This window comes from Camelus bactrianus, chromosome 9, assembly GCF_048773025.1.
Source record: "Camelus bactrianus isolate YW-2024 breed Bactrian camel chromosome 9, ASM4877302v1, whole genome shotgun sequence".
Taxonomy (NCBI): Eukaryota; Metazoa; Chordata; class Mammalia; order Artiodactyla; family Camelidae; genus Camelus; species Camelus bactrianus.
The window spans coordinates 11,376,030-11,403,582 of record NC_133547.1 but is presented as its reverse complement, the minus strand read 5'-3'; the positions used below and the strand labels follow the sequence as shown (position 1 = coordinate 11,403,582).

The following is a 27,553-nucleotide window of genomic DNA, read 5'->3' as shown; positions in this document are numbered from 1 at the left end:
GGGGGCGGAAGGCGGGGCCGCTCCGAGCCGGACCCGCTGGACAGACGGGCCGCCTGGAGCACGACTCCACGCCGGACACGATGCGGCTGCCTGGCCCCAGCGGCCGCCGCCCCCTCCTGCTGTTGCTGCTGCTACCGCTCCTTGCAGCGGCCGCCACAGCCGCCTCCGCCGCGGGCCTCAGCCCCAGCCAGGCCGTCGAGGTTGCGGTGATCCCGGGCCGCCCGGCTGGGTAAGCCCTGCTGCGGACCCCTCATCCTTGTGCCCCCTCCACCCAATAAGTCTGGCGGTCCTGAAAGACCAGGACTTTCGGATTTAGGGGAATATGAGCCCACTGCCTCTGGATAGGAATGAAGACCAGAGCTCCTGGATTTATTAGGGCCCTCCCTCTATTTTGTAGGGGTTAGAATCCGAGGTGTACTGAGATTTTGAGGGGAAGGATTCTCCTCCTGTGTGGTAGAGACGGATATGGCTCCAGGGAATTCTAGAGTTTATTCGGAGAAGGGTCCCAGTTTATATGCGGATGGGGCTTTGAACTCTCCTAAAATGATAGATGGGCGGGGCCGAGCTGGGATGGGGTTCCCCAAGCTTCTTGGGTGCTTAAGGAGGAAGAGTATGGGAGGTTATCAAGGGACTTTATGCGGGAGTTGAGACGTCTTGGTTTTCTAGGGTTTGGGAACGCCTGAAATAATTAAAGTGACTTTTTCCTAATAAGTTAGGAAAACGTGGACTTTTGGGTTGTTGGCGGAGGGGCTGTGGAAAACTGTGCGGAGGTGGGGGCCTCCAGGTTTCATGAAGGATGGGGATGCTCTAGTTTCCTAGAATTAGAGGATTCCAGGCTTGAATGAGGTACCAGTGATTTTGCGGCAAGAAATCCAGAATTTCCTATAGATTTGGGGTTATAGCCACCCTTCCTGTCCACGGGTGACGAGATCGAAGGAAATAGTCTGCCCAGTACCCCCAACCCCCGCCCTGCGGCCAGAGCTCCGTTACAAAGGCCCCGGGCTCCGCTCCCGCCTCGGTCTCTGCGAATGCGTTTAGTAACCCGAGCCGCGCCGGGGGCGGGGCTGGGAAGGGGTTAACCCGGAGAAAAGGCGGGAGGGATGACGACAGGATCAGGGGTCCCGGAGTCTCCCACCCGGGCAGCCACCTCCCCTACTGGGCCCCACCCGTCTGAAAAGAGTCCATACGCCCAGAGTCCCCTTCACAGCATCCCCCCACTGCCCCTCTCTCCAGGCCTGCGCGCACTCCCTCGTCCCTCGTCCCCCTTAGCCTGGGGACAATGGATTTGTCTGGGGGGCCCCTTGGTTGCGACGCACTTGCGCCCGAGCTGAGGGCTTCTCCAGCAAGAATCTGAGACCCTCCGGGCGCGGAGATTTCTCCAAGAACGACTCCTTCCTCCTGGTCAGGCGGAAAACTGAGGTTCAAAGACCAGGAGACGCTGGCTCCAGGACACACAGCGAGGAAGGGCAGGAACGGGCTAGAACTCAGGCCTCGGGATTCTCAGTCCTGGGCTGTGGCTCCTGTATCCCCCTCCACCTCAGCACCCCGCTGGACCCACAGTCAAAAGAGGACCTCCCTCCCCAGCCGTTGAGGCCTGTGGAAGTGGCGTCACCTGCCGGCCAATCTCGGGATGACGGCTGAGTCCAGGACAGGGACGTGCGGGGAGGGCGGGGTTCTAGATTCCTAGTTCGGGCTTGGAAATGCGGTTCGAAATCCTTTGAGTCTTTTTAAAAAATCATTTTTAAAGACTTTAAAATGTCGTTTCCAATAATACTTTACCCCAAACAATTCAAAAGTAAAATAAAACTGAGGTTTTTGTGACCTTAATCCCTGCAGAGTCGAAACCAGTTTGCTTCCCATTGTACAGATGGGGAAGCCGAGGCATCCAGCGCAGTGCCTCAGATTGGTCACATCTCAATTTTGAGCACCCTCAAGCCTTACCTTGGCTTTCCCTTCCCTATCCCTCATTTCCCTCCTTTGGGGAGTTCTACAGTGCTAGGGGCCTGAGTGACTTCCTCTCCTCTATTTATAGTGTTGCTGCTTGTCGCTGCTGCCCAGGCCGGTCGCCCAGGAGGAGCCGCTGCTTCAGAGGTGGGTTCCTGTAGGTGGGGTATAGGTGTGTGGGGGGGAGGTGGTAGGAGCAGAGGAGCTGAGGGCTCCCTTCCCCACCCCCTTATTCCAGCTGGAGAGCTGAATGCACTTTGTGGAAAGAGGGACTCAGTCACCTCCTTCTCCACTTAGTCCCTAGCTGTCTCTGAAGCCTCCTGCAGGGTCCTGAGCTGCCAGCCCAAAAAGTGTGCAGGCCCTCGGCGGTGCCTGACTCCAGTGTCCCCAGAGCTGCCCAGCCCCAGCCCCGGAGTGAAGAAGAGACAAGTGTCCCTTAACTGGCAGCCACTTACGTGAGTGTGTAACCCTCCCCAATAGCTCCCAACTCCTCCACCATTTCCAGCACATCTTTCTCTCCCCTCCTTTGCTCTCTCTCTGTCTATCAACTTGTATCTGTTTCTATTTCTCCTTTTCCTGCCTATCACTGTCTCTGGGTCTTTCAGTTTCTGTCTCTCTGTCTCTATCTCCATGTCCCCTTCTCTGTATTTGTTCTTTCCATCTGTCTCTGCTCCTTTTCGTACTTACCTGTTTCATTTCCTCTGTGTCTCTCTTCTCTCTCTCTCTCCTTTCCTCATCTCTGTTTCTCCCACCATCTTTTTCTCTGTTTCTTTTAAGCTTCTACGGAGCACTCAAAGCCTGGTCCCGGTAAGGAGATGGAGGTGGGAAGGACAGAGCCTCCACTAGGAGACCTCCTGGTGTGGGAGGCCCCTTCCAGCCGAGGGTGAGCCAGCCTAACCGCGGTGACAGCTCCTTCTCTGCACCCCTCCAACCCAGGCTGCAGGAGGCCCGAGCTCTGCTGAGGCGACGGCGGCCCCGCGGGCCGGGGGCCCGGGCACTGCTGAGGAGGAGGCCCCCGCAGCGCGCCCCCGCCGCCCAGGCCCGGGGTAAGAACATCCGCCCTTCCTCCTTGGGGAGGGGGGGGGAGGATTCCGGGCCAGATAAAGCTGTCTGGTTCCCACGGTCCAGCCGCCGCCTAGCCGCCCCCCATTGTAGCTCGGCACCCCTCCCCAGGTTGCAGCCCCCTCTAGGGACCCTGGCGTCCGGCCGCGCGAGGTGAGCCCGGGACAGGACCAGACGCCGGCCAGAGGCACTGACCCGAGGGGGTGGGGCCGGGAAGCCAAGTGTCCGGGCTCCCGGCAGCCGAAGAGGGGGGCGCTGTCCCAGCAGAGAGTGCAGCCGAACTAGCCCAGACAACAAAAGCGATTGTGCGGGTTGGCGCCTGCCCGGTCACCGAATGCCCAAAATTGAGGGGGGTGGCTAGGGGCCAAAGGCCTCCCACTGCGTTCCCCACCCTCCTTCTGCCCTCCTCTGGCTCCAGCGCTCGGCCCCTGAGCTAGCACACCCCCTAGTCTCAGCCACCCTCGAAAGTCCCCCTCCTGCTGTGGCCTTCAGCCCAGATGTGTCCCCTCCTCCCTAAAGTCTTCCAGATGTGGGCCTCCGGCCAGATGTGAGGACCCCCGCCCACAATCTCAATCCACCGTTTCCCCTAATCCATTCCGACTTATACCAGGTGTGAGGGTCCTGGTCAGATGTGACTGCGTCCTCAGATGTGCCCCTCCAGCTTCCTGCCCACCATCCAGACCCCCAATTCCTGCATGTGCCCTGGTACAACGACCCTTCTCCTCTCCCCTAGATGTGCCACCTGGCTGCCCAGATGTGCCATGACAGCCCCGTACCCACATGAAGCCCCTTTCTCTGTGCCTAACGCAGAGACAGCCTTTAGCTTTCTCCCCAAATGTGGCCCCCACTACTCTTTCCTTTTTATGGATTCAGCCCTGTCTTGGGTGGGGGGAACCGGGCCGCCCCCACCTGTTGCCTTCCCCGCCACTCCCCTGCGGGCCCCATTCACTTGTTGGTGTGAGGCGGGGGCAGAGGGGGCGCTCCCCTTCCCCCTGCGAGTCTAGCGCCCAGCCTGCGCGCCTCTGGCTGCGCGCCCAGCCCCACGCGCCCCCGCGCGGCCGCCGGGGAGGGAGTGGTGGGGATGGGGGGGCCTGAGCGGGGGCGCGGCCGCCCTCCCCCGCGGGCGGGCGGGCGCGGCCGGGCCCCTCGGGCGGGCTGGGGCGGCGGCGCGGCGGAGCGCGGCGCTGCAGCCATGGCGGGCGGCGCGCGGCTGCTCTGGGTGTCGCTATTGGTACTGCTGGCGCTGCTCCGGCCGCAGCCCGGGCTGTGCCGGCCCCGAGAGCGCCTCCGCGTGCTCTTCACCCCGGCCGTGTGCGGCCTGAGCTGCGTCCATGGGCCCACCGGCCCCCGCTGTACCCCGACCTGCGCGCTCCGCAACGCCACCAGCGTGGACAGCGGCGCGCCCGGCGGGGCGGCCCCGGGGGGACCCGGCTTCCGCGCCTGTGAGTGCGGGGTGGTGGTCCCGAGGGAGGGGTTCCCAGGGGGAGGAGGATCCCTGGGATGGGGGAGTCAGTCGGCTAGGGGGAGGGAGCCCAGATTCCGTGTGCAGTAGTGCTGGGGAATCCCTAGCCTATTTAAGGAAGAGAGCCTCAAATTCCTGGCTTTTGGGGTTGGGTCCTGAGGGTCTTGATTTCGCAAGCAATAAGGGTTCTCAGGGACCTGTGGCGTCCCATGTGAGGGGATTGGGGCCGAATTTCACGCCTTTGAGTCAAATTGGGGAATACCAGAATTGAGGGGTTTGGGAGCTTGAGGGAAAGGGGTCCCAATTCTGAGACTGAGTAAAGGGTCCCCAGAATCCAAGGGGGAGTTCCAGGGCTGTGAAGGGTGTCCCAATTTCTGCATCTTTGGATGGGAGGGATTAGGCAAGTCCAGGATGGGAGTGCCTGGAAAGAGGGAGATTGGGGTGAGGAAAGTTGGTCCGGAGAGCTGAGAGGGAAGAGTCTATAGAAGCTGGGCTCTGCAGGACCCTGAGTTGCAAGGGTCGCACGTGGAAGAGCAATCCAGATAGGAAGCCTAGGAGGAAATGCGCCCCCTGGGGGCAGAGGGGACAGAAGGAGGTTGTGCACCAGGCTCCCCTAGAGACGGGGAGCCCCTGGGAGGGGTTCAGGTGAGGTGGGGGGTGGATCGGACACCTGTTGGCCGCCGGGTGTGATGATGGGTGGGCTCTCAGGGTCCGGCCCTACCTGCCTCCAGCCCCGGAGGCCGTCTGGAGTGGGGAGTAGGGGCCCCTGGCGCTGAGAACTCGCCCAGCCTGGCCTCCAGCCAACCCAGCCCTGGCCGGCGTGAGCTCATCTCCCGCCTGAGCCCCCGCCCACTGCCACTCCCTCTCTCCTCCCCTTCCTCCCTCCTTCCTTCACTCCCTCCCGGCCCAACCCCAACGCGCCCGTGCCAGGCGCCGTGCCCAGGAGGGTGCCAAGCCCCTGGAGGCACAAGGAGGGGCCTCCGGAGGGGGACTGACCTCGGGAGGACCTCGGTGTCCTGAGCTCCTCATTCTTATAGGGGCGTGGGGCATGGAGCTGCCTGTGCCCATCTAACAGCCCGCCCTGGGTGTGGGAGCCCTCAGGGAGCTGGGTGGGGGGCCTACATTCAGGCCAAGAAAAGATAGAGAAATTTCTTTGGAGATTAGGAAGTGCCCCCAGAACTAGCTGGATTACCACCACTCCTAGCAGAGACCCTATTTTGGAATTTTGATTCCTAGTTCAGCCTCTCCTTAGACCTGCCACTCAATTAAGGACCCTTATTAGAGCACCCTGGAACCCTGGCCTGACTCTCCTCACCAGCAAAGCCCAGTGTCTCTACCCTCAGGCCCTAAACCCCTCCGCACCTCTATCAGCAGACTCCGGACCAACCCCTCCAGTGAAATTCGCTCCCATTCTTCTGATATAATCTCCCCAAACTGTGCCCCTCACCAGATAACTCTGTAGTGTTGTCCCTTAGCTACCCCTCCCCGCTTCCAGGGGAAACCCCAGATTACAAGCTCTATAATAAGCAGAGTGATATCTCTGCTCCCTAGCCAAATTCTCTCCCCACAAAAGGCTTCCATTTTCCTATATTTCCAAGCGAATCCCATCAGAGATCCCTGATTTCTGTCTAGCCAAGTCGTTCTCTTCCAGCTGACTCCCTCCCCAGGAACTTCTGATGCATCCATCTTCAGAGAAAACCAAAGTTGGTCTTGATCAGCTGTTCCTCCCAAGAGGTGTCCAGATACTGTTCTCCCCACAAGCAGCCATTAATCAAATGACTTGAGTACCTAATCTCTTAGCTGGGAGGGGAAAGGTAATTCCAAGTATCTTAGAGCCTTCCCAGACAATTGAGGCTCTCATGTGCTGGGGACTCCCAAGAATTTCACTTCCCATCTAAACCTCAGCACCCTCAAACTGGCCATTCCCTAGAAGACAATAGAGTCCTGTTTTTTAGGTAACTCTCCCTAAAAAGACTTGGATTTCTTCTGCTGAAGGGTGCTCAGTTTCCTCCGGGATAGCTCCTTTTCTGTTCCAGAAAACTTGAGCGGTCTCTGAACCCCAGAGTGCTGCCCTCTAACTCCTCCCAGGAGTCCAGTCTCTTTACCCTTCTAAATTGAGGAGGGTCCCTCTATGCTTTCCTCTCTCTGCAGTGTGTGGCTCAAAAACCCACACACGCCTTCCTGGACGGCCCCGGACGCCTGCCCCCTTCCTCCCCTCAGCACAGCTGTCTCCAGCTGTTCTCGGCAGCCCTGGGGGAGAAAGGGAGGGGGTGTCCTCGCAGGATACGTCCAGCCTTCTTTGGCTCAGCGGGTCCAGTGCTCCCCAAGGGTCCGGAATGCGGAGCCGCCGCCCTGCCCCCGCCGCACCCCTCCCTTTGTTTACACCGCCGCACAGCTGGCAGTGCCCCGCCCAAAGGTGGCCTGGGGCCCAGCGAGGGCGCGCAGAGGGGAAAGGAGGCTCGTTCTCGCTGGCCCTGCCCCGGGGCTACCGGAGGCGGGAAGACAGAGCTAGAACTGGGCGGAGACAAAGCGGTGGGTGGGTCTAGGAGCCCAGATCGCCAGGAGGTGGGGTGAGAGGAACGTGAGCCAGGGCAAATCAACGTGAGGAAAGGAAGGTGGGTGGGGCTAAAGGCAGCAGGTTAGACGTCTTGATAGGCGAGGTTTACAATCCTGCGGGTAGCAGAAGGTGATGTGGGCGGGGTGCATAGATGGGGCGGGGGACGCATAGCCTATGAGCGGAGCTTGAACGTCGTAGACCTGGCCAAACGGGGTGTGGGCGTTCCTAGAACGGCAAGGAGACATAGTTGCTAGAGGGGAATGGAGCCAGGGAATGGCTAAAATGTGGTTTTAGTCAATAGAAGTGACAAGCGCTGGGACTGAAGGGCTGGAACAGTAAAAATGGGTGGGGCTAGATGTGAAGGCACGAGCTAGAGTGGGCGGGGCTGAGCCCTTGGGCGGGGACAACGCTGTCTGGGCAGGCCTGGACTCAGCCAGAAAGTGGGACTTGAGAGGGAGGGCGGGGTGAGAGGAAAGTGAATCAAGAGCTGGAGGGCGTGGCGAGCGGATCCAGTGGGAGGAACTTTACCATCGAGGGCTGTATGACTGGACTCAGGCAATGCAAGTGGCCAGGATTACTGGGGAGGTGACAGCTCATGGCGGAACGACTTAGAACTGACTGATGCCTTTAGGGTGTAGTTATAATGTTAGGCACTGAGCTAGCTTGAGTGCACTGGCCCTAGGAGGGCTGCCCAGAGGGTTGCCTTCCCTGAGTGTCCTCACTCTCCCCCTAGTCCTGTGTCCCTTGATCTGTCACAACGGAGGTGTGTGCGTGAAGCCTGACCGCTGCCTCTGTCCCCCGGACTTCGCTGGCAAGTTCTGCCAGTTACACTCAACCGGCGCCCGGCCCCCGGCCCCTGCTATGCCAGGCTTCACCCGCTCTGTGTACACCATGCCACTGGCCAACCACCGCGACGACGAGCATGGTGAGGAGAGTACAGCCTGAGTCCCCTCCGACCCCTCTGTCCACCACCTCAGCGTTCCTCTGATGCACATCTTTCCTGCCTTCCCCGGAGTACCTTTCTCCATCTTGCCCTTTTCCCCATTCCTAGTCCCAGTCCCTAAGAATCTGTGCAGACACCACTTTGCTCCTCCGTGCCTCTCTCCAGGAGTGGCGTCTATGGTGAGCGTCCACGTGGAGCACCCCCAGGAGGCGTCCGTGGTGGTGCACCAGGTGGAGCGTGTGTCTGGCCCTTGGGAAGAGGCGGACGCTGAGGCAGTGGCGCGGGCAGAGGCGGCGGCGCGGGCAGAGGCGGCAGCGCCCTACACCGTGCTGGCACAGAGTGCGCCGCGCGAGGACAGCTACTCAGATGCCTCGGGCTTCGGTTACTGCTTTCGGGAGCTGCGCGGAGGCGAAGTGAGAGGAGGCTGGTGGGGAGGGGCCCGGAGCGTGCCACCGCGCGGGGGCGCGCTCACCCTACACTTCCCCACAGTGTGCGTCCCCGCTGCCTGGGCTCCGGACGCAGGAGGTCTGCTGCAGAGGGGACGGCTTGGCCTGGGGCGTTCACGACTGTCACTTGTGCTCGGAGCACCTGGGTAAGCTTCAGGACGTCCCCAAGGTGCTTGGAGCTGGGGAGATGTGAAAACCCCACCGCTCCTGGTACTCTGACCATAGATATATCCTGTACACAAATTCTAGCTACTCCTACCCCGTCGTGGGGATCTTTTCCAGTTTAGGCCTATCCATACTGTCTGGGACCACTCACCTGACTTTCTGACTTCTGACCTGTTCTCACCCCACCTTTGTGCCATAGCGCCACTCATGCAGATCACCAACATAAGGCTGACCTAGCACTCAAACCACACCAAACATCTTTTAGTTCCTCCCACTCCATTTTCGTCCCCGCTTACTCCGTCCTCTCTTCACCTGCCCCTCTCCTCTGTCCACAGGTAGCTCCGACCAAGTTGGAGCCCCAGATGGACCGTGTCCAACTGGCTTTGAAAGGGTTAATGGGTCCTGCGAAGGTGAGCCAGGGCCGGGGTGGGAGGAGCTTGGCTCGAGGGATGGGGCTGGCGAGGAGCTTGCCCCTGACCCCACTGAGATCACCCTATACCTCGTAGATGTGGATGAGTGCGCGACTGGTGGGCGCTGCCAGCACGGCGAGTGTGCGAACACGCATGGAGGGTACACCTGCGTGTGCCCCGACGGCTTCCTGCTCGACTCGTCCCGCAGCAGCTGCATCTGTGAGCCACCGGGGCCTGAAGCTGGGTCCCATGTCCACCTGCTTTTATGCCAGAGCATCCCTGGGTCTAATTCTCTTAGACTGCCCCTTCCCCATCCTCTCAGACTCTTACACACTCTCAAACTCCCTGGACCTTCTTCAATTTCTTTAAGAACTCCCCAAACTTTTTGGATCTAGATCTCTTTAGATACCCCAGACTTTCATCAGCTCCTCTCGGGCTCCCAAATACCCTCATCTGTCTCGACCACCGCACCTTCTTCAGATCCTGAGATCCTTCCCAGATTGGCTCATCCACCCCTCAGGCTCTCCTCAGGCCCCAAACTCTTCTCAGACCTCAGACCCCTCAGCTCTCCTTTAGACTCCCAGAGCTCTCCTAAGTGCCCCTCACACCCACCAAACCCTCCTTGGGACCGTTCCCCTGCCTCACAGATCCCCTAGTTCCTCTACATTCCCAACCCCACCCTGAAGAATTTTCTCCCTTTCCCCCAGCCCAACATGTGATCTCAGAGGCCAAAGGGCCCTGCTTCCGCGTACTCCGCGATGGTGGCTGCTCACTACCCATTCTTCGCAACATCACCAAACAGATCTGCTGCTGTAGCCGTGTAGGCAAAGCCTGGGGCCGGGGTTGCCAGCTCTGCCCACCTTTCGGCTCAGGTGAGTTCCTCCTGTCAGGCCCTGCTCTAGATTTGATGCAAACAGCCCCAATTCCAGTCTTCGCCCCTCCAACCCGGTTAGACCCTAGCCTTGGCCATTCCCTCAGCCTCTGAGACAGCCTATCTTAAGACAGGACTCAGCCTGGGTCCCCACCCCATCTTGGCCACACCCACACCTAAGACACACGAACTTGAAGTTAGGCTGTGTCCGCTGGATGTCACCCCCAGCCTCTGCCCCCCTAGCCCTTGAGATGTGCTGCCTTCCAACCTTTTCCCCAGGCTTTGGCCAAGTCCTCAGTTCCTGAGACACTGCCTTGGCCCTAGGCTCCACCTTGGGCCCCGCCCCAGATATGCCCCTCCCAGAGACACCTCCCTGGCAATCTTCTGCATAAAGCCAAACCCCACAATGGACCTTACTGTTTCCTGGCCTTCAACCTTGTCCCTGTAGACACCAAACCACCTGCCCTAAACTACTGTCCCTGCCTTCATCCCAAAGAGAAAAACATCATTGGTCCTACCCTTAGCCCCTGAGACATCCATTCTTTAGCCAGGGTACCACCCCATCTCAGCAGCCAACCCAAACTCCTGACACACTCCCAGGCCAAGCTCTATCCTCAGTCAGGGCCAGACACTATACTCCCTTCCTCTCTCCCTCCCCACCTCCTTCTCATCCCCTCCTGCTCTCTTGACCTCTCTCTGCTGATCTTCCTCCCTTTCCTGTTCCCAGAGGGATTTCGGGAGATCTGTCCAGCTGGCCCTGGCTACCACTATTCAGCCTCCGATCTCCGCTACAACACCAGACCCTTGGGCCAGGAGCCACCCCGAGTGTCCCTCAGCCAGCACCGTGTCCCATCCTCCACCTCTCGGCCACCCACAGGTGAGCTGGCTTCTGGAGGAGGGAGTGTCATCTCCAAGGGGCTGCCCCAGCCCTATAGAGAAAAGGGGAGATGAGTGAGGACACCCAAATACAGGTCTCCACTGCTGATATCCCTTCTTTACCAGGCTTTCTGCCCACTCATCGTCCAGAACCCCGGCCAGAGCCCCGGCCAGAGCCCTGGCCAGAGCCCCGGCCAGGCCCTGAGCTTCCCTTGCCCAGCATCCCTGCCTGGACTGGTCCTGATATCCCAGAATCAGGTGTGGTAGAGGGAATCGAGGGCGTTAATGGGGGTATTACAGGCAGGAGTTGGGGGTGGGAAACTCCAAAGTGAAGATTGCAGAGTAGAACAAATAGGGATGTGACAGACAGAGGAGTTATGGAGTGGGTGAGAAAAGAAAGGTTTGAAGGGTGGGGTGCTGTTACATCAGGAGCTGGAGTCAGACTGGTCTGGATGCAAGTTCTCTATCAATTAGGCATATCATTTTAACCTCTCTGAGCCTCAGTTTCCTCATCTATAAAATGCGGAGTTGTCTCTGAAGTACCTGGCACATAGTAAGTGCTCAGTTAACGTTAAACAAATAATTAGTTTTCACAACACTAAGAACATATCTCAGGCAGAGGACTGGAGCAAAATACTCAAAAATGGAGACCTTGGGGGTGGATTAGGTAGAGGATCTGATGAGAATGTCCCATGATGAAGGACAGGGGTGTCAGAGGGGGAAGACTGGATTTGAGGAGGGACATCCATGAGGGTGTTTTAGGCGGAGGATCTGAGGGGATTGTGCTGGGATGAAAGGGACAGAGGATTTATAGATGGGGGAACTCTGGCTAACTCGATCCCCACAGGTTCTTCTGCGGGAGAGTGTCAGCGCAATCCCCAGATCTGCGGCCCCGGACGCTGCATCCCCCGGCCCAGTGGCTACACCTGCTTATGCGACTCCGGTTTCCGGCTCAGCCCGCAGGGCAGACACTGCGTGGGTGAGCCAGGCGGAGGGAGGGGACGGAGGTAGGGCGGAGGTGGGGCGCTCTACCTGGTCACCTCCTGACCAGACCCCTCCATACCCTCAGACGTGGATGAATGTCGCCGTGTGCCCACGCCCTGTGCTCCCGGGCGCTGCGAAAACACGCCAGGCAGCTTCCGTTGCGTGTGCGGTCCGGGCTTCCGAGCCGGCCCGCGCGCTGCGGAGTGTCTGGGTGAGAATTACAGGCTCCACCCCTGCTGCTGTCCCACGCCACCTTCGGCCCAACTACTGCCTTGGCCCTGGCCCAGTCCCCAGAACAGCTCCGGCTCTCGCTTCGGCCCCACCACTGCCTCTTCCTGGCCCAGCGGGCCCTTCCCGTCGGGGCAGGTCCCTGCCCTACTACCGCCGGGACTCTCCGGGACTAGGTCCCGGCTCTGTCCCTCCTTTTGCCCCGCCCCTACAATATTCCAGACTAGCTCCTGCCCTCTCCCAGGACCCTCCCCTGTCAGACAGCTGTGGCAACCTATCTCCTGACCACGACTCCTGATTTCCACCCAGTGCCAGGTCCCCAAACCAACCCTTCCCTCGCTTCTGCCTTCCCTTTGTTTGGCCCCCAAAGCTGTCCTTCCCATCCTTGCCCTCCCCAGGCCTTGCCCTCCCCAAATGGCCCCCCTCACGTTTCTCCTCTTTACCTCGGCCCTGGCTGGGTCCCCAGCCACAGTGCTGCCCTTCCCGCTTATGCTTCGCTTTAGTCTTGAACCGACCCACTCCGAACCCCCTACCGCCCCGGGCTCCCGCCCCAGCCGGCCCCCGCCTAAGCTTGGCTCCGCCCCCGCCGTCCCCGCTCTGCCAAACCGTCTGGGGGAGGGGAGGAGGCGGAGTGTCTGCCCCAGTCCCAGGCACTCGGTTTGTGCCCGCAGACGTGGACGAGTGCCACCGCGTACCGCCACCGTGTGACCGTGGGCGCTGCGAGAACACGCCAGGCAGCTTCCTGTGCGTGTGCCCCGCTGGGTACCAGGCTGCGCCCCATGGAGCCAGCTGCCAGGGTGAGGGACTGGGGACGTAGGGGGGAGGGTAGAGCAGCAATGGTGAAGGACGGAGAGATGAAGAGACAGAGCAATGAGGAAGAGGGAGGCTGATTGATGGGTTCTCAGAGGACAGGCTCTGAGAACCAGACATGGAGCCTGTTGGGGATGGAGAGGTCAAATGATGGAAAATAGGAAGGCTGAGCCATAGAGAATAGAGAAGCAGAGGGATGGGGGATGGAGATGTCATTAATGGGGGAAGGGGTAGAGTTATGGAGGAGTATAAGGAGGCCAACTGACATGGACTAGAAAGATAGAGTTCTAAGAGGCAGACAGGAAGCTTAATAGGGATTGAAAAATGAGACGAATGGAGGATGGAGAGTTAGAATGATGGGGGATAAGGTGGCAGAGTGATGGAGGGTGGAAACTCCAAGAGATGGAGGTCAGGGAAGCTGAGTAGAGCACGGAGGCAGTTGGTTTGCAGGGAGGTTCATAAAGAAGGTGTGACCTGGGTCCTTTGCTCCGGGCAGATGTGGATGAGTGCATCCAGAGCCCAGGCCTGTGTGGCCGAGGGGTCTGTGAGAACCTGCCTGGCTCTTTCCGCTGTGTGTGCCCGGCTGGCTTCCGGGGCTCGGCGTGCGAAGAGGATGTGGATGAGTGCGCCCAGGAGCCACCGCCCTGTGGGCCAGGCCGTTGTGACAACACAGTGGGCTCCTATCACTGTGCCTGCCCAGCTGGCTTCCGCTCCCGAGGGCCAGGGGCTCCCTGCCAAGGTGAGGGTGCTGAGTCTAAGCCCACTCCACCTGCATTTGCTGTGAGGACTGGAGAGAGACACGACTGGGGGGCAGAGAGGCAGGGTGATGAGGCTCAGTGAAGGAGGACAGGGAGGGGGTGCAATGAAGGGATGGGGAGTGTCTGGCTTCAGAGTCTTCTTCTCTTTCTCCAAATATGGAGAATTCTTCCTCCCTTTTGGATGTTACTTTGGATGTGCTTGTGAGAACCCTTAGGAAGGGACAACTCTGAGGCAGGGAAAGCAACATACAGGAGGTGGTGCCCTAGCCTCATCTGGGCAGCTGCAGAGACAATTAATGGGGAAACAATGAAAGGGTCTGTCCTGGGAGGAGGGAGCAGCCTGAGCAAAGTCCAGGATGCTGCCCCCAGGATGGAATGTTGTGGTGCACGGTGATGGCAGGGAGTCCAGGCCCCTTCCTCAGCCCCACTGGTCTCCTCTGCCCCAGATGTGGATGAGTGTGCCCGTAGCCCCCCGCCCTGCGCCTATGGCCGGTGTGAGAACACAGAAGGCAGTTTCCAGTGCGTCTGCCCCACGGGTTTCCAGCCCAATGCTGCTGGCTCCGAGTGCGAGGGTGAGGCCGGGGAGGGAGGGAGGAGTGTGGATGGGTGAGGGGGCTGTTGGGCCACTCCTTCAAGACCACCCTCTTCCCTGCCTCCCAGATGTGGATGAATGTGAGAACCACCTGGCCTGTCCTGGGCAGGAGTGTGTGAACTCACCGGGCTCCTTCCAGTGCAGGTCCTGTCCTGCTGGTCACCACCTGCACCACGGCCGATGTACTGGTGAGACCAGGCCCTGACTGTGACCTTGGACCTGCATCATGACTCCTGACCCAGACTGTGACCCCTATCCTCAGCTACAACCCTGACCTGGCCCATAACCTCCTAACCTGGATCTCAGTCACCTTACCTGAACCACAACCCCCAGAGCCTAACTGTGACTCTTGACTTAGACTGCAGACACCACTGACCAAACTATGGTTGCTGATCTGGACCACGACCTTGCATGTGATTTCTGCCTCAACTCAACTGTGACATTTGACTTTAACCATGACCCCTGCTGATAACCCCTGATCCTAACCATGATAGCAGTTGTGACCCTCCTGACTCTGCCTGTCCCCTGGTCCTGTATGTGACCTATGATCCCTAAACTTGCCTGTGACATTTGACTTAACCATAACTGTTGCCCATAACCCTGACCACAACCCCTGACTCTGTGTGATGCTTGATCCTGTCTCTTTCACTGCCACTGTCCCATCTCAGAGTCCCTTCCCTGTGACCTGATTTGGGTTCATGATCCTCAACAGTGACCCCTAACTAGACACTCTGACTCCTGACTCGGCAGAATCCCATCCAATGATCCTGATTTATAATACCTGACCCCTTATAATTAATGTCAGACCTCTGTCTCAGTCCAGAGCTCCTTCACTTGACTCCAGGATCCTGGCACAGGGAGTTTGAAGAAACCCAGACTCAAAGGACCCCCAATCATGGTCCCCAGAATTAAGGAAACCTGGTCTCCCCTACAGACTTATGCCATGGAGCCTTCATCACATATCCAACCCAAAATCCATACCCATATCCAACTTCCAATCATCTCCTTCAGACCCCTTTGCCCAGTGGGATCCATCAGTGTGTTCCAAGATTAAACCCCTTCTGTAATCCCCATTCCCACAGATGTGGACGAATGCAGTTCGGGCGCCTCCTGCGGCCCCCACGGCCACTGCACTAACACCGAAGGCTCCTTCCGCTGCACCTGCGCGCCAGGCTACCGGGCACCATCTGGTCGGCCCGGGCCCTGCGCAGGTTTGCAGGGCGGGGAAAGGGCTGGAGAACCTGGGAGTGGGACCTGGCTTCCTGGGCAAAGACTGCTGGGGAGCTGGGAGCTGAACTAAGGGACTGATGGTGGAGTTTTAGAAACTAGCCATCTGGGGTGTGGCTTGGGGGCGGGATTGCCGCTTTGTGGGCGGGGCCTGGGTCTCGGGAGCCGGGACTGGTGACCCCGCAGCCCTATCTCTCACTTACCCTAGACGTGAACGAGTGCCTGGAGGGCGACTTTTGCTTCCCCCACGGCGAGTGCCTCAACACCGACGGCTCCTTTGCCTGTACTTGTGCTCCCGGCTACCGGCCTGGACCCCGCGGATCCTCTTGCCTCGGTCTGTACCCGGGTTGGGCCTGGACCGGGAAAGTGTGGGCTTATGCCAGGAAAAGGCAGGTCAGGGAGAAGAAGGTGGAATAAGGAGTCTGAATTTTTGGTCAGGGTTTTAATGCATCAAGAGGGCGGGGCTTGTGGAATCTCCTAGGGGCGGAGTTGGGAGTGGAAATGGGGAAAGGGCAGTTGTCGGAAAAATTGGGCAGTGATTGGAAAGGACTGAGATAAACCTGTTGGAGAAGTGGAGCTTGCAGGGAAGGGAGGAGACTAAGGCAGGTGCAGAAGACGTCAAGGTCTTGGAGCCAGAAGGGCAGGAAAAGGGCGGTGGAGGGGAGTGGCCTGGAATGTTAAGCCAAGAAGGAGATGGGCCCCTGATTTCGGACACTGTCCCGCAGACGTGGACGAGTGTAGCGAGGAGGACCTCTGCCAGAGTGGCATCTGTACCAACACCGACGGCTCTTTCGAGTGCGTCTGTCCTCCGGGACACCGCGCTGGCCCAGACCTCGCCTCCTGCCTTGGTGAGTGGCCCCACCTGATCTCTTTCCCCTCTGTCTCCTGGACTCCTCCACTGGTGTCCCCCATTTGTGTCCCCCGCTCCCTTCCCTCCGCTGCTTCCTCCCTTTCCCTTTCCTGTGTCTCCCTCCTCCCCCTTCTGACTCTCCACTCCCCTCCTTGACTCCCCAGCCTTTTCTCCTCTTCTTCTTTGCCTCCTTTGCTTCCCTATCTGACTGTCTGTCCTGCCTCCCCCCTCAGACGTGGATGAATGTCGAGAGCGGGGCCCCGCCTTGTGTGGGTCCCAGCGTTGTGAAAATTCCCCCGGCTCCTACCGCTGTGTGCGCGACTGTGACCCTGGCTACCATGCGGGCCCTGAGGGCACCTGTGATGGTGAGACCACTGCCCTCGCTCCCACAAAAAGTTGTATAAGTTGGCTCTCTTGGAGACCCAGAAGGGGCACCAGGCCTCACGGACTTGGGAGGGGGGGAAAGCTCCAAACCAGTGTACTTAATTCTCTCCCCATCCTTGTGGTGGAAATAAGCCACCAGTGTACTTTCTTGCAGAGGGGAGGCCAGAGGATGGGGCAAGACACTCCTATCAGGAAACAGGCCAAGCCTCACTTTCAGAAGCAGCGCATGCTCCTCTGAATTTGAGCACAGGCCACATTTTAGGCTATACCCGGTTAGACATCTACTAGAAAGAACTGTTAGCCTCCCTCCCATTTCCAATCAGCCTATGGTTTAAAATTCCATTTCTCCCTCTTCAGACCCCTTCAGTTTGGACCTACCCTCTTTCCACCTTTGACCAATTGTTTTACTTCCAGCTGCCCCTCCATAGAGGCTCTACCCTGGCTGTCCTGGGCCCTATCCTTTCCCAGTGTGAAATTCCCAGGTTTCTTCAAGCTCTGATTCCAACCTGCTTAAGCTCCACCCTTCCAAGTTCAAATAGGACTCTTCAGATTCTGTTTTCTGCCACTCCTCAGACCTCTTCAGGTCTCAGGAAAGTACAGGCCCACTCCTTCCAGTCTCTGTTCTGCCTTCAGACCACCCTTTGCCTCTTCTCATTTTCCATGGTTTCCCACCCCTGACCTTCCTCCTTCCCCACCAGGTGCCAGCTGGGTACTAACCAAGACAGGAGGCTAGGACTAATCTAAGATTTGGGGGAAGGAGAGGGTGAAACAGATGAAATGACTCTGGGCTGCCTTTGGTGCTCGGGTTGCCAGACTTCTGATTCATGGAAATCTAGTTTCATGGGATCTCATTCATTAATTCCACAAGAATTCACTCAGCACCTACTGTGTGTGACACTGGAGGCAGAACAGGCAATGAGTCAAACAAAATCACTGTCCTCATGGAGCTGACATTCTAGGGGAGAGACAGACAATAAATATGTAGATAAATTCAACAGTCATTCAGCAAACAATTTGGGGGTGTCAGGCACTGTTCTATACCCTGGGGATACAGTGTGGAACAACACAGACACAAATCCCTGCCGACATGTTGGCATTGTAGAAAGGTGACAGTTGTCATGTCAATAAATGCATGGGTATAATATAATGTCCAGTTTTGGAAGGAAAATAAAGCAGGATAAATGGACAGAGATTAAAGAGCAGTAGCAGTGGGGGCACTAGGAGGGCTTGACCTAGACCTTTGAGTGAAGTGAGGGAGGGAGCCACACAGATAACTGAGGGAAGACTATTCTTGACAAAAGGAACAGCAAGTGCAAAGGCCCTGAGGTGGGGCCATGTTTAGGCTATTCAAGATATAGTAATGTGGCCTTAAGAGTATGAAGGCCATCTTTAGAAGCTCAGACTGCTAGAATACCAGATTCAAAGACTTCTTGGTCACGGGAACTGGCAGTAGCATCAGGAACATGTGAATCTAGGCCTGTGACTCTCCTCCCCTCCCCACTCTTTTGCAGACGTGGACGAGTGTCAGGAATACGGCCCAGCGATTTGTGGAGCCCAGCGCTGTGAGAACACCCCTGGCTCCTACCGCTGCACACCGGCCTGTGACCCTGGCTACCAGCCCATGCCAGGGGGCGGATGCCAGGGTGGGTGTCCCTGGGGCAAGGGATTTGGAGGGGACAGAATGTCCAGCAATGGCCTAACTGTCTGGTGGTTGCAGATGTGGACGAATGCCGGAACCGTTCCTTCTGCGGGGCCCATGCCGTGTGCCAGAACCTGCCTGGCTCCTTCCAGTGCCTGTGTGACCAGGGATACGAGGGGGCACGGGACGGGCGTCACTGCGTGGGTACGGGGCTCCCAGGGGTGGGTGGAGCCAGAGGGTGGGGAGGAGGTTGGTCAGGCCCTGCTCCCCTCCATAGCTCTGAATCCTTGTAAACTTTAGAGGTATGAAATTCAGACCTCGGAATATAAGATCATCTTCATGTCAGTCAGGAAACCCTATTGATTCATATTTGATTTTGTGGGTGCTTACAAAATTCATGCATAAAGTAGTAAAAGTGCACTAATCTTAAGTGTACATACACATTCTTTATTTTTTCCCAACATTTAAAGAGGAAATTTTCTAACCATACAGCAAATTAAAAGACCTGTAGAATGAACATTTGCACACCCATGATCTATATTCTATTATCATTTTATTATACTTGCTTCCTCACATAACTTTCCATCTAATTTTTTGGATAGATTTAAAATTAAACTGTAGGCATCAATATATTTCCCCCTAAATTCTTCAGTCTGCATATCATTAACCAGAATTCAATATGTGTTTACAGATATTTTTATTTGAGGTTCAATTTACATACAGTGAAATGCATGAGTCTTAATTATACATCTTCTTAGTTTTGACAAATGCAAACACACCAAGCTTTATTTCTTTAAAGGGAATTAAAACTGTGAAGTCCTGGGAAATATCTGAACTTCAGGCACAGATGGATATAGGAATTGTAACAAAGCCAGCTTTCTCCCAGCTCTGCTCTCCTCAATTGCATTTATGTTCAGGCAGATTCTCTTTTCACAATGACAAAAGGCACCTCTGGCTGACATCCTCAGCTTGACATCCCTAGCTACAGAGGGAGGTTCTTTCTCAATAATTCTAGAACAAGTCTCAGGACTGGCTTTGACTGGCCCAGCTTGGTGACTGCCTGTCTCTGAACCAGAGAAATGCAGACTTCTGTTTGGCCTGCTCAGATCACATGGGTTGAAAATGGAGCAGCAGAGAGATTCCAAGAGAAATTCAGGGTTTGTCACCAGAAGATAAGTAGATGATGAGGTCTAGGTCATTAAAATAAATAAATAAATTACTCTTGAAAGCTGAGACTCTTTAGACTTACGGAATCCCAGAGGTTTACAACCATTGACTCCCTCTTTGCTGTTTTCTCCTGCTCACAGATGTGAATGAATGTGAAACGCTACAGGGTGTGTGTGGAGCAGCCCTGTGCGAGAACGTGGAAGGCTCCTTCCTCTGTGTCTGCCCCAACAGCCCTGAGGAGTTTGACCCCATGACTGGGCGCTGTGTTTCCCCTCGGACTTCTGCTGGTGAGACTGAGATCCGTGTCGACTGAACTGATGGCTGCTGGCCCCGCAGAAAAATAATGGAGTCTAACCATTCTTGATGTGGACAGCTGCCATCAGTTAAATGCTGTTTTAAACAACAAAAAACTTCAGAAAACATGAGTTAACCTGGGTGTGGGACTCAGCGTCAGGAGAAGTAGATCTTGGTCCTGACTTGACCAGATTCCTTCACTGTGTTTAGGCCACATTCTGTCCACTGAGGACTCAGTAGTGACCACCTTGTCTTCAAGGGACTCAAAATCTAGTAGGGGCAGATAGTGATATAACCTGACAGTTAACAACCCGGAGAAATCAGCACTGGGATGGAGGAAGCGCAGACCAGAGGGAACAAGCCTATGATGGGAAAGGCTAGGGGCTGTGGAAATCTAGAGAAGGTGCCTCCCCAGCCTTAAAGGAGAGTTTGGGGGTTATCTCTGAACTGAGAGCAGTAGGATGAGTAGAAATGAGCCAGGCTAAGTGGATAAGGGAGGGCATTCTGGGGTGAGGTTACAAGGGCAAAGGCCTGGCAAGGCAAGAGGGTACCTGACATGTTTGGAAGACTGCAGTAAGTTCAGGGCGACGTGCTTTACAGAGCAAGGGAGGGGGCAGGGAGAAGTGAAGTGAGGCCACAGAAGGAGGCAGGCACCAGACCACACTGACTTACTGTGGTCAGGAGGCTGGACTTTTCTCGAGGGCACTCTGGCACCATGGAAAGGGTTTGAGCAGGAGAGGGATATAATCAGATTGTGAAATTTCCTCTGGCTGCCACGTAAAGGGGGATTGGATTGGGTGATCCTGGGGGCTGGGACCCCAGCAGAGAGGACAGGACTGGACCAAGGCAGGGGCCATGGGAGGGGAGGAGAGGGAAGGTGGGAGAGGCCCGAGAGGCCAAGTGGACAGGCTAGTGGGCTGCCTGGGTCAGGGACAGGTGTCCAGGCCTAGACAGGGGGTTGGATATAAAGATCCCAAGACCAGTCTGGGACACGTTGGATGTAAGGACCCCGGGAGGCTTCCAAGAGGCCGGCAAAATCTCCTCTCCTCCTACCTGAACTGCAGCTGTGATGGCAGCTGAGACGCCTGGGAGAGGGAGGTGGGGAGGCAAGAGGTGCAGAGATGAGATGAGGTAGTAATGGGAGAAAGAGGGGTGAGGACAGGTGGTGAGAGATGTGGAATCTAGCTCTGTCACTAATGGCTGGGGGCCCTCTGGGCCTGTTTCCCGATCCATAACATAGGGGCTGGAGGCTAAAGCCCCTTGTCTCCCTAGGCACATTCCCGGGCTCACAGCCCCATGGACCTGCCAGCCCCGGACCTGCCAGCCCTGGTCTGCCAGCCAGGCCACCCCCACCACCCCCACCCCGCCGGCCCAGCCCACCCAGGCAGGGCCCTGTGGGCAGCGGGCGCCGGGAGTGCTACTTTGACACGGCAGCTCCAGATGCATGTGACAACATCCTGGCTCGGAACGTAACATGGCAGGAGTGCTGCTGCACGGTGGGTGAGGGCTGGGGCAGCGGCTGCCGCATCCAGCAGTGCCCGAGCACCGAGACAGGTGGGCATGGGCCAAGGGATGGACTCAGGGCTGAGGGTTTGGATAAAAATAAGTGGGCATGAGACTGGGACAAGGGGACACATTTGGACGTAGGGCTGAGGTGCTGGCATTGTGTGGACAAGAGTGAGCTGCCAACCAGGTGGGCATGAGGCTGAGAAGTGGATACAAACAGGCGCGAGGGCTGAAGTCTTGGGCAGTGGAGGGTGGGCATGGGGCCAGCCTGAGCACTGAGGCAGGTGGGCACAAGCAGGCCCAAGGCAGGGGCTGGGACAAGGGTGTCTGGGCTCAGCCTTGTCTCTGTGTGCAGCCGAGTACCAGTCATTGTGCCCCCATGGCCGGGGCTACCTGGCGCCCAGTGGAGACCTAAGCCTCCGGAGAGGTAAGGCCCATTCACCCTCAGCCCCCAGGCCCAGCTCTGTCTCACCCTGTCTCTGTTTTCTTTATCTCTGTCTCTCACCCTGTTTCTCTGTCTCCCCCATCTCACCCCTAACTTGTGTCTCTCCGTCTCCATTTTCCCTGATCTCTACTCCTGGGTCTCTATCACCATCTCTGTCTTTCTCTTCCCTGATCATGCCCCGCAAGCCGCACACTCCCTCTACACAGCCCTCCCCACAACCTGGCCTGCTCCCATCTCTCTTGGTGGGGGGCGCGTCCCTAACCATCCTTCCCGCAGACGTGGACGAGTGTCAGCTCTTCCGAGACCAGGTGTGCAAGAGCGGCGTGTGCGTGAACACGGCCCCAGGATACTCATGTTATTGCAGCAATGGCTACTACTATCATGCCCAGCGACTGGAGTGCATCGGTAGGAGCCCCACCTCCACCATCACCCCCCTCCCTCCCCCCGGCCTGGGACTCTCCCCAACCCTTGGCCACGCCAGCTTCTCTTTGGAATGTGGCCACCACCAGCAGGAAGTCCTTCCTGGAGTCTAGACTGAATCTATCACACTGTCAATGCACTGGGGAAATCGGAAAGGGGAGAGGAAGTCTTCCTAATCACTTCCTCCATGCCTTCCTAGATAATGACGAATGCGCTGACGAGGAGCCGGCTTGTGAGGGCGGCAGCTGCGTCAACACCATAGGCTCTTACCACTGCACGTGCGAGCCCCCACTTATGCTGGACGGCTCGCGGCGCCGCTGTGTCTCCAACGAGAGCCAGAGCCTCGGTAACCTCCCCCCAGTTCCGCCCCTCCCAGCCGACTAGCCCCGCCCCAGCCCCGCCCACACCATCCGGCCCCGGGTTCCCTGGGCTCGGCCTCACGCCGGCACCCGGGCCACGCCCCTCGCGCGCGTGGCTCGGCCACGCCCCTTTACGCCCCATTTAGCTTCTAGTCTTGGTGTTTGACTCAGATCCACAGGCCAGCTGGCCTGGTTCAAGGCAAAGGTTTTAAAGGAGCCTCCCTGCCACTTGCTGGCCCTGAGTGCATGTGCACGCTGCTTATCGCCTCTTGGGGCCCAGCTTCCTTTCTGCACTTTGGGTGGACTCGCAGTAGCCCCTAGCTTACAGGGTGCTGTGAGGAATTTTATTTTTAAGGACAGTATGGGACCTGGTCTAAAAGCGTGCTTCCTGTTATTTCCCTGCGTGTCTCTGTCTCTTTGCATCTCTCTGGGTTTCTGTCTTTAGGCTTTTCTCTGAATTTCTGCCACTGCGACTGTCTTTGCTCCTAGGTCTGTTCTCTCTGCATCTTTGCTGTCCTGTGCTTCTTTGAGTCTCTGACTCTTTGGATGTGTTTCTCTCTATTTCTTTGGTCCTTTCTCTCTTTTTGCCCATTGACCCAAATTCTTCTTCCACTTCCTGTTCCTACAACATCCTCCCACACCCTGAGACTTCATTCAAACAATGCTCAGAGAGGAAAAGGAACAGCCCTGGGGTCGCAGAGCCCTCCAGAGGCCAGACTTGGATAGAACCCTCCTCTCAGACCCTATCTCCAAGCCATTGGACCCCTTCTGCTCTCTCCTCCTATATGATAGCCTTGTGCTGGACCAAGCTCTGTACTCACATGGAGCTACCCCAGAGGACTTCCAGGAGTCAGATCACAGCTGATGGGAAGGATTTGGTGATAGGCACAGGGTGGCTGGGCTGCTCCAGCAGGGGAGGAGAATGAGCATTTGGGAGGACCAGAGTGTCTTCCCACCTTGATGCATGCTGTCTCTGCCCTTAGACGACAACCTGGGAGTGTGCTGGCAGGAAGTAGGGGCTGACCTTGTGTGCAGTCGCCCCAGGCTGGATCGCCAGGCCACCTACACAGAGTGTTGCTGCCTCTATGGAGAGGCCTGGGGCATGGACTGTGCCCTCTGCCCTGCCCAGGACTCAGGTACTGCCACCTGCCTGGGCCACACTCAGAGACCCTGCCCCTCAGACTCCAAATCCAGGCCCTCGGACTCCCAGTCTTAGACCTCAAGATTTCCCCAAACTCAGCCCCTCAGACCACTATGTCCCAGCCCATCCCTAAATCTCGGTCCCTTAGACCCCAAGTCACAACCCAAAGACCTCCAAGCCTCAATCACAGAAACCCCAAGGCCTGACTCAGCAGGTCCCATAGAGCTCTGAAGTCTGGTCTCTCAGACCCTCAACTCCTGGTCTCTAGACCCCCAAGACAGCCCATGAGACCTCCTCCCCCAAATCCTGGACCTTTACATGCTCAGACCCTGCCATCCTGGCCCACAGACTCTCTGGTCATAGCTCACAGACCTCCAAGCTCCACGGGCTTGGACACCCACATCTGGGTGTCTGAGAATTCAACACACAGCACCAGATATCCTCATGTCTTGGCTCCTAAAACCCCTGAGTCCCCCCAATTCTCAGCCTTTGGGAAACCAGTGTCAGCCCCAGACCCCTCATCCTCTGACTTCCAGGTCCCATGGCTCAGATCCCCTCCTGTACATCCTGACCCCTCGGGCCCCCAGTATGTCTCAGTCCTGGTCCCTAAAACACCTCCACCCCATTTTCATAGGCCCCTAGTCCCAGCTCCCAGCAAGGGCTGATCGTTAGGCTCGGCTCCGTTTCACAGATGACTTTGAGGCTCTGTGCAATGTTCTGCGGCCCCCTGCGTATGGACCCCCGCGGCCAGGTGGCTTTGGACTCCCCTACGAGTATGGCCCAGACCTGGGTCCACCTTACCAGGGCCTTCCCTATGGGCCTGAGTTGTACCCGCCACCCGTGCTACCCTATGACCCCTACCCTCCGCCACCTGGGCCCTTTGCCCGCCGGGAGGCCCCCTACGGGACGCCACCATTCGACCTGCCCGACTTTGAGGACGATGGTGGCCCTTACGGTGAATCCGAAGCTCCTGCTCCACCCGGCCCGGGGACCCGCTGGCGGTATCGGCCCCGCGACACCCGTGGCTCCTTCCCAGAACCTGAGGAGTCGCCTGAAGGTGGAAGCTATGCTGGTGAGTACTGTGGACCGAGTGATGGGGACTAAGATTAGGAGGGAAATGTGCAGAGAGATGGGGGAGGGGGAGGGGGGAGAGACAGAGAAAGACTGAAACAAAGAGAAGCGGGGGAGAGACAGGCTCAGAGAGATGGGCAGAGCCACTATTGGAGAGAGTGACAAAGAGCAGGGATGAAGAGGAACAGAGACATACCTATAGACCGACGGGAAAGAGAAGAGGACCCAGGGAAAGCTAAGGAGAGCGGAGTGACGTAAACATCCTGGCCCCACAGCGCCCCCCCACGGCCCTGGAGCGGGATGGACAGTTTAGTAGGGAACACTTATCCGTGGAGGGATAAGGAATAGAAGGCAGAGACCTCAACCCCAGAGTCCCCGCATTCTCCACAGGCGCCCAGGCCGGGCCCTATGAGGGGCTGGAGGCGGAAGAGTGCGGGATCCTGGACGGCTGCGCCCACGGCCGCTGTGTGCGTGTCCCCGAGGGCTTCACCTGCGACTGCTTCGACGGCTACCGCCTGGACATGACCCGCATGGCCTGCGTCGGTAAGGGGCAGGCTGGGGCCAGCATGGGGTGGGGGGAAGGGTGCGAGAGAAGGTGGAAACCTTAACTAGAGGTGAGTAATCAGGAACGTGAAGGAAACCAGCCAGCCTGCGGGGAGCAGAAAGTAATTCTTGCTCAGCGATGGGGCTTGCCTGAAGGAGAGATCAGGCTGGGAGGACAGCCGAGCTTGACCACAGGGCAGGGTCAGGCCTGAAGCAGGATGGAAGGGTAGAATTCTGCGGGTGTAATTACTAAGGACTCCCAGGGCTACCTTGGGCAATTTGCTTGACCTCTTTGAAGAGCTTTCAGTTTCCCCATCTGTAAAATGGGAATATGAATCATGTCTGCCTCGTTTAGACAGTAGGAGGGCAGGGTGGTTACAATCAAGGACTCTGGGGGAGTTGGATAGACCTCAGGCTCAATCCAGCAGCTGGCTATGTGACCCTGGACAGGTCACTTTCCCTTGCTCAATTTTTCTCATCTAATTTTTCCCATTTCATAGAGTGGTGAATATCAGTTTACACTGACAGTGAGACCTGTGTCAAAACCAAGGTTCAGAAAAGGGAATTGAATTCCCCAAAGTCTCACAGCCAAGAAATAGCAGGGAGCTGGGCACTCCGGGTTTTTGAGAACTGGTCTGGGCAGAGTGTGGCCTTGTTGTGTGACACTGGGCCAAGGGCTTCCCCACACTGGGCCTCAGTTTGCACATACAGTAAAGCGGGATTACAGTACCTACCTTATCGGGTTATTAGGAGGATAAACTTAACACATGTAATACGGTTAAAACAATGTCTGTTACAGAATAAGCATTCATTGTTGTTGAAATCATCATCAATATTGTTTTCCTAACAAAAACCTAGTGACCTAGGGGCTTACATACCAATCTCACAGAACACAAAGCTGAGACACAGAGAGGTTAAGGCACCTGCCCTGGCTACACAGCCAGCAGGTGATAGTGGCTGGTTTCGACTCCAACAGGAGGCTCAGCATCCACACACCTCTGCACCAGGAGAGCCTCAGGGGCCAGGGAGGCGGGCTCCCGGGTCCCCAGCGTTGAACAACGCCCCTGTTATCCTCCTTTCCCAGACATCAACGAGTGTGACGAGGCCGAGGCTGCCGCTCCGCTCTGCATCAACGCGCGCTGCATCAACACCGATGGCTCTTTCCGCTGTATCTGCCGCCCAGGATTCGCACCCTCACACGAGCCGCACCACTGCACGCCCGCCAGGCCCCGGGCCTGAGCCCCTGCAGCCCCGGGCTGCCCACTCCGCGCCTGCGCACGCGGGGCCCTTGCAGCGCGCACCCTCACGCCCGCTTGCGCGCATGCGCACAGGGATACCGGACTCGGCGGAAAACGAGGGACGGTCAGACAAACCGACGGATAGGAGAAGCGCCCCTCCTACCAACGCCCCTGGCCTGGGCCTAGCCCACGGTCCCCTTTACATTCCCGCTCCGTTTTATAAAAGTTTTCAATTAAAAAACACCTCTTTTGTACCTTATGCCTCTGTCTGCCTGTTCTCAAAGCTTGGCTCCAGTTTATTATTTGAGCCAATAAATCCTCTTGGATTTATCCTCTCCCCATCCCTGCTACTTCACTCCCATCCCTCTGTTGCTTGGTCTATCTCTGCCTCTCTTGGTCTCTGTTTTTCTCCTAGGTTTGTTTCTTTATCTCGGTCTTGTGCCTCTTGTCTTTGTTTGTTTTCTCTACCTAATTCTCCATGTCTCTCTGCCTTTGTCTTTTGGTCTATGTTTTTCTCTTTCCCTAGCTCTCTGTTTCATTATCTCTCTAAACTTGAGTGAGATCTCACATCTGGATTTTTAATTTTCCTGACCCACCCAATAAATCCTGTGGAACCCCTGCTTCCCCCCGTGTGGGGCCCCAGGAAGTCATGGGATGTGTTAGCTTCAGCCCCTGCTCAGGAAGCTACCTCTTTTCTCAGCTAGAGGGAACCCCACATTTCCCCTGCTCCCCAAAGAAGTTAAAAACTCTCTAGGACAAGTGGGCCATGGGGAGGAGACAGTTCTCCCCCCCCCAAAAGAACCAAAAACATCCTGGATGGGCATAAGCTCAGGAGACAGGGGTCAGGAGTGGGGGAGCTCACTGGCACTGGAACAAATCAATACAAAAGACTGAGCCTGAGTCATTCTTCACACACTTGTTAGTGTTAGGGTCTCAAACACAAATGGTTTGGGGCCCATGTGAGTGATATTAGAAAGAAGCAGGTGCAGAGTAAGAAAATCAAAGCATAAAAGTGAGGCTTCATAACCAGGGACATTGTGCTTACAAGTCAACTGGAACAGAGAGGGAAACTTACCCCATCTTAAATAAGATTTTTATAACCACCCTGTGGAGCTTATCTGGCCCATGAGAGACCAATTTTGATCTCCCAGGTTCAGCTCA

General features: G+C 57.0%; 1 protein-coding gene across 6 annotated transcripts; it reads left to right on the top strand.

Moving 5' to 3' along the window:
• The first annotated feature begins 65 nt into the window (after positions 1-65).
• On the top strand, positions 66-26,651 carry LTBP4 (latent transforming growth factor beta binding protein 4). Of its 6 annotated transcripts, XM_074369630.1 has the most exons (34): positions 66-229; positions 2,033-2,091; positions 2,261-2,399; positions 2,722-2,751; positions 2,881-2,990; positions 7,759-7,950; positions 8,134-8,381; positions 8,458-8,560; positions 8,915-8,989; positions 9,086-9,208; positions 9,697-9,861; positions 10,588-10,737; positions 10,863-10,994; positions 11,584-11,715; positions 11,806-11,931; positions 12,620-12,745; positions 13,255-13,497; positions 13,963-14,088; positions 14,177-14,296; positions 15,191-15,319; positions 15,544-15,669; positions 16,061-16,183; positions 16,419-16,550; positions 18,081-18,212; positions 18,287-18,412; positions 19,516-19,662; positions 20,942-21,223; positions 21,531-21,602; positions 21,897-22,025; positions 22,240-22,386; positions 23,383-23,535; positions 24,232-24,612; positions 25,002-25,154; positions 26,239-26,651. In XM_074369630.1, exons 1-34 carry the CDS (start codon positions 81-83, stop codon positions 26,391-26,393), a joined length of 4,935 nt encoding a protein of 1,644 aa, XP_074225731.1. In that variant the 5' UTR covers positions 66-80; the 3' UTR covers positions 26,394-26,651. The 6 variants fall into 6 exon arrangements, with proteins under 6 accessions (XP_074225731.1, XP_074225732.1, XP_074225733.1 ...); XM_074369631.1 differs by lacking the exon at positions 2,722-2,751; XM_074369632.1 differs by lacking the exon at positions 10,863-10,994.
• Positions 26,652-27,553: the final 902 nt, after the last annotated feature.

What these genes read in the sequence shown, in the direction of transcription:
- LTBP4 (XM_074369630.1), top strand. Translation starts at nt 81, where the DNA reads ATGCGGCTGCCTGGCCCCAGCGGCCGCCGCCCCCTCCTGCTGTTGCTG. An exon ending in GGTTAATGGGTCCTGCGAAG is followed by an intron (nt 8,990 to 9,085) that starts GTGAGCCAGGGC and finishes TATACCTCGTAG; the next exon opens with ATGTGGATGAGTGCGCGACT. An exon ending in GCGCGCTGCGGAGTGTCTGG is followed by an intron (nt 11,932 to 12,619) that starts GTGAGAATTACA and finishes TTGTGCCCGCAG; the next exon opens with ACGTGGACGAGTGCCACCGC.